We start from the raw sequence: 12739 nt of genomic DNA, 5'->3' as shown, positions 1-12739 counted from the left end.
AGAGAGAGAAAGAGAAAATTGTTTAACTGTATTTGTATCAAAATTAAATTGTACTCTAATCTAGAGCTGACGATTTTACTACTTAATAGAAAATTTGTGTTAGAAAGCGGAAGAACTAAAGAAATAAAAATAATTGTCATAACTTTGAGTTAATTTCAATTGAGATTAAACTGAAAATGTCACTCAATTATTAAAATTATTGAGTTTATTAAGACCACAGAATTTTACTTTTCTCAAAAAATATAAAAACTTGAAAATAAAGATTATAATAATTACTTTCCATAAAAATACTTTTTTAATAAAAACAATGATTAATTTTATTTCTGTCGATTAAATTATAATAATTGAAAATTGATATCATTTAAACTATGAAAATGTAGAATAGATCTCAATACGTTTGTGAATATAATTTTCTAATTATATTAAAATTCTTCTTACTACTGAACTTACGATTCGAAAGCTATTACGATCTCGATATTTTTATATTAAAATCTTCGACTTTAATTAATCTACAGAATATGCTATTAAAATATCGTATAGTGTTCGTTGTGTAAGATACTCCGTATAGATTCTCGTTCGTAATAAAAGATTACACGTGAGCGTGTGGATGGTGAGAATGTGATCGTGTATAAATGTTTGATAATTATATATTTTCTGACAAGACACCTACGCCTCGCGTAGATTTACAGAGGCCGGTTTCGTGCCGGTTACGTTAAAGTTACATTCACCTGCGCGTAAGGGGGTGAAATACTCACGTGAAAGCCAGGTCCTATTACACCACCTGCAAAGGTGGGTGATAAACGCCTCCTGGACTGACTCGTCCGGTCATTAAGACTTATCGCCGGATTAACGCTTGGCTTATAAGGCCTTACTTCAAACGCGCGCTACCGCGCGAGTACGAATAATTACGCCCGCTAAAGCTGTACCATCCTTTGGCTCGAGGTTATCTTTTTAGTAAAATCTTTTAAAAAATATGGTTTCAAAAAATTACACAACTACGTGTAATTTATAATCTCGAAACGAAAGAAACATTTACGGTAGCTTGTCTTAGTCGATTTTAATTAGCTCTTCCTTCATATCAACCTCATGTTAAAATGCATATATCACGTTTCTGCATCTACTATACGCGATATCTGGCGTCGACACTAATTAACAGCGAAACTTTAATGAAACGCTTGCAAATTAATGTACGTAACAACATGTGCAAAATAACAAATACACAAAATGTTGATGCGGTATCGTAACTGATAATGGGTGGATATACCTGATTTGCTGTCGCAAATTGTTCATTTATCGCTATTAACAAAACAGATAACGCGTTCATATTAAGCATTAGCATTAAGTACATGCGATCTAATTACTCGTGCGCGATGCGCACTTTAATAAGCGCGCTGTAGCAAAAAATATCGGAAATGCAATTAACGGATGCGGCATAAGGCACATTAAAATATGTAACGCATAATTATAATTTCGATATATCGATTACGAGAATAATTTTATATAAATCCGATACTCTCTGAACCCGAGACCGCGCCAATATATGTATAAAATTTAATAAAATGCATAATTAATAGCTTTATATTATCTCATCTTATAACTGAAACTACACAAAGTATCTTTTCTCGTTAAGTTCGTTATAGTTAATAATTGCGTTAATAATAATAATAATATGTAAAAGGAATAATATGATTCGAATTTGTTGCAGGTTTCGCCGGATGGTAACCAGACGAATTCCATCTTGACGTTTCAGCCCACTCTATTAGATCACGATAAAGTTATCACGTGCAGGGCTGAAAATCCTAAAATCCAACGCGGCATTGCGGAAGATACATGGAAACTGAATGTTTTCTGTAAGTATGCATTCTCGTTTATAGATACAAATGAAGAGAATTACACGCAAGCGATGAAAATTAAAGATCATTCAGTAATTTTCATAGAATCGCGCGATTGCTCAATAAAGAGAATGTTCAATATGTTTTGATGTGCAATATGTTTTATCTTGCATTTATTAATAATAACAATAATAACGTGATGCATGCGTTTTGTTGAATATTATTCCCGACGACATATTACCGTCTGCATAATCAGAATAATTACAATACACTGCATATACGATATTAGTACAGACAGTATAAAAAAGAATTGGACGAGGATATCAAATCACAAACCGATAGCTAGGGGTAGACCGCGAGTTTACATACTCGTAATGGCAATATGATATGCTCTGCGAAGCCGGCATTATCATCATTGATATTATTATTCATTAACACACCGTCGTCAATATTATGCGAGCACGCCGACAATGCTCCAGATCCAACATTATTACACAACAATAACGCGCGATCATTTCTCTCCTTTATGCCTTGCCGCGCAACAAAAACAAAGGAGTAAAGAATATTTCTCAGCGTATAATAAACGCTCGGTATTCGCTTTTTATTTTTATACGACTATGAAAGTAAACACAGATCTCATCGGAAATGAAATTGTTACGCGTACTGCAAACATTTCTATGTTATCGTAGCAAAAATTTCACTTTAGCGGGGCTCGCGCTCCCACTGTATTCGTCTGGAATTCTCTTTTTCCTTGTAAAGGATGTAAAATCTATATTTGAGAATATATAACTGACGGCGCAAAGAAAAACAAACAGTTTCGAAAATTTGGATGCGAATTGTCGCGCGTTAAACTCGCGTATCGCCACGCAAAAACAAGTTGGCAGTGATTCATCAAGTCCTAAACTCATAAACGCGTGTCGCTCTTAGCGCAATCGACACATCGAAAAATCCGCGTGCACGACATACAGCGCGTACAGCTGCGTTTGTCTGTGTACGCATATGTATGCATCGGGCAACGGGTAAACGGGTTAAAAGCCTGGCAGGCCGAAACAAGACCGTCGATATAGATTACGTTCGTGCAAACGCGAATGTAATCACAATAACGAGACGTCAACGACGGCGGCCAAAATGGAACGTCCGGCGCGGCGGCGATTTATTCGCTTGTCGCGGCCGCGCTGCCGACATCTCGCGAATTCCAAAACCCCGATACAAGGCAAGGCAAGTCTATTGTTTTCGATAAACAAGTTATATCTTTGCAAATGAAGATTCGTCGTAAATTTACGTCGTAAAATTACGTTTAATAGTTGCTAAAAATTTAATTCTCCGCGAATATGACAATTAAAATTAAATAGATAAGTTTTATACGTTATGCGTGCTGTAAAAAAAGGAGCCTTTTGATCGACGTCTAACAAAAATAGGAAATACAAAAATAATTTTTTTAGAATAAATTTATATGTGTGCATTTAAAAATATATAAATTTAAAACTTCTAATTATTTTTCTTAACACTACATGATTTTCTGTCTTCTTTCTTATAACAATCAAAGAAAATTTTGGCTTGTTTAAATTTTGTATACATATGTTTTCTTTAATTTTTAATTGCTTAGGGCTTAGAGGATATTGATTTGCGGGGCTGGGAGGTATTTATGCGACAGATAGTCTTTTGTAAATTACGAAAGTAAATAATCAAGATTATTTTAATAACTTACGTTACGTATTTTCTCCTTACAGTTGTTCCGATCTTGCATTTGCAACTTGGTTCGAATATGAATCCGGACGACATCGAAGAAGGCGATGACGTATATTTCGAGTGCAAAGTTCGTGCGAATCCGGATGCCTACAAAGTAGTGTGGAAGCATAATGTAAGTAAAACTATTGAGAAAGATTTTCTATATCGTAAATGCATTTGTGCATATTGTTTATATATGTCTATATATTTTATTTATAATTTTTAATCGGCGGAATATGGTAAAAACACATATTGCCCAATATTGTTATTTAGCAATAACGGATTAATAGATAAAATTAATTAATAAATAAAAATGCACTGTATATATATGTATATAAAACAATTGAATGTGTGTATATATACACGCAACACAAACGAATTGAGAAAGCTCAAGGCTTGAATTTGAACAATGACCGCTGGATTCTCTCGAGTGATATATTTGTGCTTGAATAGTTCCGACTACACCTAAAACTGTTGGTTCAGAATAATGGCTATTGCAGTTGAAACCGACAAATAGGAAACAAACTTTCTGTATGCCTAAAACACCTCTGTTACTTCTCTAAATATTATCTAACTTGCGGACTGTAATGTTCACCCCCGTTACGCAAACATAATACAATTACAGCACACAAGAATCTTAATATAATCTTAAATGCATCTTTCTTAATACAATCTTATATTAGCTCGTCCTTTATCTTAATTAACTTTTTCATTTGTACAGCATAAAGACGTGCTGAAAGTTGTTTTACCTTGCTGACTGTTTTACGACCGTTTTCATTAAAACTGTTCTAACGATTTTTTTTCTCTGTATAAAATACACGTAATCAATTTTATTTCCATGAATTTCACCCCGGAGATGGAGAAACATTAATGTAATTTTTTCTTGCACGTAATATGCGAAAACTTAATCTATGCTATTTCGAAGATCACTACTGTACGTGAAAGTATATTACGATATCTTGATATAAATGGTGGTATAATTTTCCGTCGACGTCGTTTTTATGTTCGCGTTATATTCACACATCTCATTACGCGTCTCTTCTCCCTCCTCTTTTCCTGTTTTTCGTCGACGTCTATTCACATTTTGCGTCCTTGCCACCTTTGCTGACGCTGACGTCATTATATATTGTTTAATATAGTACGTTATATTGTGGCGCGCGCGAGGCGTTCATAAATGTTTTGTAAATACGCAAAATGTCCAACTTTACCGATGTCGACGTTGGCATCGCAGAGTTCATTAACTCAATATTAATAAAACCCCATTTAATTAAATAAAATCCCACCGTCGTTCTGAGTGAAACACATCTATCGCCGAGTTATCTCCACATCGAATGTGAACTCTGTGTTACGTCGACAGAGTCTACAGATTGTATTACAGATTATACTGTTTTATACACAAAGTGCAATTTTACATTCTTTCTCTTCGTTCCGGCAAGTTTAATCATCGATCGATTAATACAAGCGCATATCCATAAAACGATAGGCTGTTTTCGAAGTAGGCAACATCGGCGTACATTAACATGTAGATTGGAAATAATAACCGAAGTACTTGGTGAGAGATATCACGATGGCACTTGGATCTAATCGCGAATGCACATTGTTCCAGGGGCATGTGATTCAGAATAACGCGAAGAACGGCGTTATAGTCCAGCTATACGGCTTGGCTCTCCGAGAGGTGAATCGGTCCCAAGCCGGAAATTACACCTGCATTGCCAGCAACGTCGAAGGCGACGGCTACAGCAATATCGTAGAGCTTAAGATCATGTGTAAGTAGCCATTATCGTTGATCGCGTTATCACTGTCGTACTAGAAACGCACGCGATGCGACGAGCATTTCGGTTGTATGAAAAATTTTATTCCGAGTGAAATCTCTCTTGATACCGCTCGACCGCTCCTTTGTTGAAAAGAACGTTTCCACCTCCTTGCTCTTGCTCTTTACGAAGTCGATCTCGATTATTCTATTTTCCGTCCGAAATCCCTGTAATTGTTTCAAAGAGGCACTTACGACGTCGTCGTAATCTCAATATAATACAATGTAAACGATGCGGCAACGTAACCGATGACTGACATTTAAATAGAGACGTTATTAAGCGCCTTCCAGAGAATGGCTTTCGGGAGAATCGCGACTGTCTATCCCCCGTAATTGGTCGCCGGGCTTATGAGACTCCGAGGATATTACTCGTGAATAAACGTCAAACATGAAAATGTCGGCATGATTATTCATTAAAAACATAGTTGAAAGGGTTGAACAGCGAACGGAATAGAAGGGAGGGGACTGGATGTAACGAAGAAAAATAGGACGATCCACAACGAACCAACAAATTATTCCGAACCGGCAAACTCCGATTTCCCTCCCTCCCCTCTTTCCCCGTCCGGCCTTCGTTTGCGCCGCGAAAAATGGGGAAACTATTCGAGCGAACGGGCGAATAATGCCCATCGATCTTCCGTCGAAAAGCCGGGCGATGGTCATTCCGCTTCGTGCCGCGTCCCTCCCCTCTCCCTCGCACTTTTAATAAATGCGTGTAAACTCCACGGCTCCGATCTGCATGTCGCATGCTGCGGCTTATATTATTATATCTACTTTTATCTCGGTAACGTAAATTTTTATATCTCAGAGATATACCTGTCAGATATTTATTTAACGCGCGCATAAGAAGGGAGCTGTCGAGCTGTTCTTTAGCCAGTAAATATCAAAGACGAAAGTAAGAAAAATGACAATTATATCTCAATATTCTTGATATTATAAACAAAAGAAAATAATACCAGTAAATAATTTTAAAATGTTTTATCCACTAAAAATTACTAAAATTCTCAAACTTTGCATTTTGAATGAAAGCAGTAACTGCCGTTGATTAACAAAATCGCCTATCCGATTTTCTCTTCCAGACAAGCCGATCTGCGTGCCGGATCAGAAGAGAATCTACGGGGTGGCGAGACACGAGGACGCTCACGTAATATGCAGGGTCGAGGCGTTCCCGCCACCGGAGAGCTTTCGTTGGACCTTCAACAATACCGAGGAGATGGTCGACGTGCCCCAGGCGCGTTACAAGAATTCGACCAGACATACCCAGAGTGTCCTCATATACCGGCCGGTTTCGGAAATGGACTACGGCACCGTGTTGTGCTGGGCGAGCAACACGGCCGGTCAGCAGAAGAATGCCTGCATATTTCACATCATTCCTGCGGGTATGTACGCACGTAGCGATGCACGTTCCCTCTGAATCGCTAAGGATTTCCGGGAAAAGTTCCGGAGAAGCGTTCTGCGAAATGCGCATACCGAGCGTTTCGCAACGCCGTGCCGGAACAACATCGTGTCTGTTGCTAAATCGGTGTTTCGCAAATAATTTTCATTGAGATAGAGAGAGAGGGAAGACTATAAACAATGTTAATGACGCGTACAGGCAAACCGGAAGCTCCGTACAACTGCACGCTGACCAACCAAACCACCGAATCACTCTCGGTGGAATGCACCGCTGGGTTTGACGGTGGTCAGCCTCAACACTTCCTCCTTGAAGTGTTCGATCAGCACACGGGAATTCTGCAGGCCAACATCACGTCTAGAGATAATGCGGCTTTCACCGTAGAGAATTTAGAACCGGGCAAGGTTCTGAATATGATTCTGTACGCGGTAAACGCGAAGGGAAGAAGCGATCCCATACTACTGGAAGGTTTCACGCTCAAAGTCGCCGAGAAGCAGACTGGTAAGTTGTGCTAGAAATATTACGTCGGAAGATGTGGAAAGCTCCGAAAGTTGTGACAAAATATTTCTTTCGCAAAGTATTATTTGAGATAATCGAAATTAATAATATTACATCGAAAAATTTAACGCGTGAAAATATTAATTTTACTAACACATTATAATAAACTATTTTTGCGCCCTAATTACTGCGCGTGGCTCATATTGCTCTTTGCTTTATTTATTTTTATTTTTATTTGTATTCCTTAAAGCTTTTTATATCTGATGAAAATATTAACTTTTAAAATGATAATAAGATAATAATCCGTGTTGGTCGAAGAATCTTTATATCCGTACAGAATACAATCACAACGACGTTGCTTGGATCTAAAATTGATGGCATTAATGATGTTCGACAATATCCGAGTCAGGTCGCTTCGAGGTCTGACGTTATCGATCGTACCTACGTCACCGAAATAAGTAATTTGATAGAAGCGTCCGAACAAATTATCGGCGCAACGCTATCCCATAAATTATGAGAATAGCCGGGAGGACGTTGGGTTAATCGAATTAGCGAATTAAATTGAACGGACCCGTGCGGATTGTCCCATGTAACGTTTTAATCCGTTCATCCGGCCCGAATCCCCGAGTCGAACACGATATACCGCCTCGTCGTTTCTCGCAGCTAAAGACCGCATGGACCATACGAAAGGTTTCACCGCGAAAATTGAGTACCTGAATCGACAAAATTCAATCGACGGCATACAAACACATAAGCACGCACGATCACCTGGACGGATATTACGCAGATTAGATTTACGTTGCGTGTGTTTGTGTGTGTGTACACGTGGGATGTGGATTGTTCTACGGAACGACCGTTCTCTGCGAGTAGTAATCTATTCCGACGTTTTCCAATCCACTTACACGAAACGGTTTCGGCCAAAAATTGACGGCGGTTCTGGCGGTGCGTAAAACGCTACGGCCAGATTTCCAAAGGGTCCGCATACCTATATGCTCTCTCCGAAATACGAATGTCGACGTGGCTCGTTGAACCGGGTGGCGGTACTTATTTTCTCGACCCAATGCCAAGGAGATTCGGTGGGAAAGACGGAGAGAAATTTCTGTCCCGTCAAGGAGATGGTAATATTTGCAAAGCGCAAGCAGTCAGAAACAGGTATATCATGAGTAATTACGAGAATTAATCTCGCCGTCCACCTGTAATTACGAAAGTGGGAAAGATCTATGAGAGCAGCGTGAAACTTTCTATTCCCGCGAGCGATATAATCACTCCGACGACCAGATCTACACGGTAACGCGTTGATGGAGTCTGTACGATTATTCGTCGGAATAAAACCGCGGAAAATTGATACAGGGAAATTGATCGTTCGGTCCGCTCAACATCCCCACCTCTCGCGCTCGCAAATATTTACATTCGCGTACGATTCTCGGTAAAATTCTGGCATCTCGGCGCACCGAGAGTAGTAGCACCATGCATTTATATTTCACCGCGGAAACAACGGCGTCTCGTAAAGGAGGAGTGATAGAGAGAGAGAGGAGGAAGTACAACTCACGACTTACCGGATGCTCCATAAGAAACGCAAACCGCGCGCGGAATTACCGGCGAGATCCTACGCGGGTTGAGCCCGGTCCAGATGCCCGAGAGAATGGATCTCGTCGAATCCATCCCTCGCTAGCCGCATTCATCCCCTAGATTTCTGGCTGGTAGGATCTCGACCGACGAGAAGAGGAAGAGATTCGGGATATATCTCCCTCTAGAACGGATATACTCGACTCCGACATACATACATACGTACATATATACATGTATATTTATATACACGCATGTGTGTGTATATATATCTTGGTCTGAGACGAATTTACAAGTGAAATTGCTCTTTCGGTCAGTTTCCACGGTTCAGGCGATTCAGGCGAGTGCACATCCGCGACGTGATGTATATGTACACCGGGTATATAAGCCGGTATACGCGTATGCGGGCGGAATGGTCGGTTCGAAAATCGATCCACTCGCCGCGCGTATGAGAGAAAGAGAGAGAAAGAGAGAAAGAGAGAGAGGCCCGGCGAGTTGTGAAACTTTAATAAAATTCCCGGACCAGCTATCTCTCCACGTCGCATCGTCCGCGCACCGTCGTCGCCTCGTCTCGCTCGCGCGTATCTTCTTTTCCCCGAGAGAAAGCGCGGAAAGGCTCCAGATTCCACGAACATCCGATCTCACACGGGCCATGCTAACAGGAGGAGCTTCTAAAATCTCGGCTCCTCTCCTCGTCGTCGACTCCCTCGTGCTCCCTGATGTGCGATGTAAAGTACAAATTATACATGGCCAAAGGTCGCATCGGCACAAACCGCACCGGTGCAGCCTTTGTGCATCTAAATATATGAAAACGAAAAACAGGCTGATGCACGACACCTATCGCATTTTTTATTTTTAATCGATCTGAAAAAAAGTGAAGAGAGAGAGAGAGAACGTTCTATTTGCGCGATACGATCAAATGCTCGCGACGCGGCGAGAGCTTAATTCCATTTACTATTATTCGCAAACCTTCCGCGGTGCGGAAATTTCTGGCTTACGGCTGCTGTATTGTATCGCGCGGTTCGATAAATATTATTCCGGTAGGAGGGTGTATTATTAAAAGTTCTCTTCCGTGTCACGCGGAAAATAAACAAGATTCGATGCAGGGCAAAATGTAATGCGTTACATACAGTATCATCGATATCCAATATAACACAATATTCTCGTGTAAAATCAGTTGAGTATGATTTTGCAAAAAGATTTTCACGCACTATCAGAAAAATCAAAGACAAAACAGCGATTGTCACAAATAAAGAAAGTTAAATTAAAAGTTAAAGTATTAAATAAAGTTTCCAGATGGAGTAGTGTTTTTCTAAAAGAAAGCAATGATAAATGAAGATTACAAATAAGCGCTGCTGCTGTGCTATATCATTTTCTTCATAAATTTCTATGTCCTAAAAATATTCATTTTCATCGAAAAAAAACAAGTATCCTTGAAATTTGAATGATTTCTTTGTATTATAAATTCATTTTACTCGTCTTATCGCTTTAATGTTTTACGAACGTTTAAATATCTTTGCACGAGACCCCAATAAGAGAGGAATTTTGCATTCTCTCTCAGTATACTAAAATCAAGTTAGGTATGCGAATCTGTGATTTACAATTTTACTGATAAAGAGACCGTACAGAAAGAACAAAAAGCATCGAACAGAAACGTATTTTTAGGAATCAGTTAAAATTTAAGACAAAATAGGGGAAAAGCAAAGAGGTGACGAAGAAAGGTAGATGGCAGGTAAATATCATGGATACTCGGTGCACTTTCGCCTTGATTAAAAATTAACGTGCACTTTGGCTGTGCATCGGAGCACGGAGTAAAAACACTCGGTCGCTCGTGACTAAAACGAGTGGCAATTACGAACGATGTCTCTCGGGAGGGGGACCCGGGCTAAGGAAAGAGATTAAAAAACGGACAGGTAGAAAACGATAGCGCGCGCGCGCGCGCGGGCGCGAGCACGAAGAGAAGACGTTACGGAAGAGACGTGGAAAATTAAACGTCGCCCGGGACGGTGTTTAAACGTGGAGAGATATCAAAAGGATTCGAATTCATTAATCTTAGAAATGGTAGGTAGGTTGGTAGTCAGACGGCTCCATTCTCGCGCGCAGGCCAAATATCTCGAATCTTTTTACGGCGTAATGCAACTTTAACTCGTTTAATCCGTTTACCCTCGGCAGCCCGTCTGGAAAATTGTCCCGCCGCTACTTTTCTCGCGAGTTGCTGCTTAGTTTATTTCATCTCGCGTGTGAGTGCACCGCAGACAAAGGCATCGTTGTACGCGAGTACACCAGATATATTTGCTCCGCAATTTTATTTCGATCTGTTTATAACGTGTTTGAGATGATATTTAGAAAAATCGCATCCTTTTAATTCATCACACGTACGAAGAATCTTGTATCGACATACTTGCACGAGAGCAGTGCGCGTTTTGTTCACAGGTACTCAGGTACCCTTCGAGTTCACCCCGTTACTCGGGGGTCTGATCGGTGTGGTCGCTGCACTTTTGTTCGTCACCGCCACCATTCTAGCCGCGCTGAAAGTGAGGAGCGAGAGACGAGCTCAAAGGCCAGGCGATTTACCTCTAAAGAAGGCCACCGCGCCAAGTTCCGAGGACCTTTACGACGCTGACGACAGAAATCCGGACGTTGTGCCGACCAACAAAGGTATGTCTCCAAAAATGTCTTTGACGTAACGTAAAAGTTCGATTTAAAAAAAAAAAACGCGGATATCGATATTTTAAATGTATTCGGAAAAACTGAATCGCGCGCACGCATTTCGAACAAATTTATCTCACATTTGCCATTTTTACTGTCAAATCGTTTAATATTTACGTTGTTTGACGGTAAACTTTATACACCGGGAATGTTTAAATAAAAAATTTGGAAATATCCTAAATATACATATATCCGGCGTAAAGCGCACGCTCTGAAAAATTCGGACAATGCACGAAATTATTTAGCTGCGTAAATCAGCATGCAACGCCTGTCCCGTATACAACGACGAGTAACGCGTAACGCAGCGATACGTCGATCGAGATTCGTATTTGTCCTGAAAATTTCAAACGGATACGGTACCCCTTTGCGTCCTATGATCGAAGAACGAGATGAAATGCAATGTACTCCTGCTGCGACGATGCATCCTACCTTTTGACTGCAGCAAAAATTTGCATTCACGAAAAACAAATCTCGTATTTTTTGAAAGATTCACGACTAATGTCCTTTTTCGGTTTAAAGTCGTAGACTCATACGAAAATTTATTACCGCGTAAACATCATGATAGAGAAGAATGAAAATGACATATAATCATCTTTCTTTATAATATTAAATATTTAATTATTTTCATCACATGCGTACGTGTGTATGTGAATGAAATAGTATCTGGTTATTCCACTTTTCTCTATGTACGCTTTGGCGAATTTATTTTAGAGAACCGAGTTTCCAATTTGATCTGTAATTTAAAAGAATCGGCCGCGCGGAAACGAGTTCGCTATCCGTTTAATTCCGTTGTTTCGTCCAGTTCTATTCGATCCATTTTTACTTACAATTTTTTTCATAAAATGTAATTTTATTTGTAACTCTTCATAAGGGAGCACACATAACATTTCTAACATTTTTAAATTTTTTATAATTTTTCCATTTTTTATCTTTAAATAAATATCTATGCAATAGACAAATAAATGATATTTAATTAAAAACAAATATTAAATCAATTTAAAAATACAATTATTCGAACAAACTAAATGTATGCAAAAAGTAACAAGAACGAGAGGAATAAAGTTAACGTTGCTATTCCGGGAGTTTGACGTTCGATTCGACATGGATATTTTATCAGCTACATTGCCGTTGGCTTTCAAGCGTAATGCCTGATTGACAGCGATCGCGAACACTTGGGTAAGTGTACTCGAGACCGGAAATTCAGCG

General features: G+C 39.6%; 1 protein-coding gene across 2 annotated transcripts in view; it reads left to right on the top strand.

Moving 5' to 3' along the window:
- Positions 1-12739, top strand: part of LOC115235084 (nephrin-like) — a 397929-nt gene that overhangs the window by 374231 nt on the left and 10959 nt on the right. Inside the window, exons 11-16 of one of the 2 annotated variants that reach the window (XM_029806647.1) lie at positions 1706-1850; positions 3563-3693; positions 5167-5326; positions 6447-6746; positions 6962-7261; positions 11258-11482. In XM_029806647.1, the coding sequence (XP_029662507.1) occupies positions 1706-1850; positions 3563-3693; positions 5167-5326; positions 6447-6746; positions 6962-7261; positions 11258-11482 (1261 nt within the window). Of the gene's footprint in view, positions 1-1705; positions 1851-3562; positions 3694-5166; positions 5327-6446; positions 6747-6961; positions 7262-11239; positions 11483-12739 lie in introns of both variants that reach the window. The other variant, XM_029806646.1, reaches the window with a different exon arrangement.

This window comes from Formica exsecta, unplaced genomic scaffold, assembly GCF_003651465.1.
Source record: "Formica exsecta isolate Colony F162 unplaced genomic scaffold, ASM365146v1 scaffold21, whole genome shotgun sequence".
NCBI lineage: Eukaryota > Metazoa > Arthropoda > Insecta > Hymenoptera > Formicidae > Formica > Formica exsecta.
The sequence above is the reverse complement of the archived record's forward strand: the minus strand, read 5'-3'. Positions and strand labels throughout refer to the sequence as shown.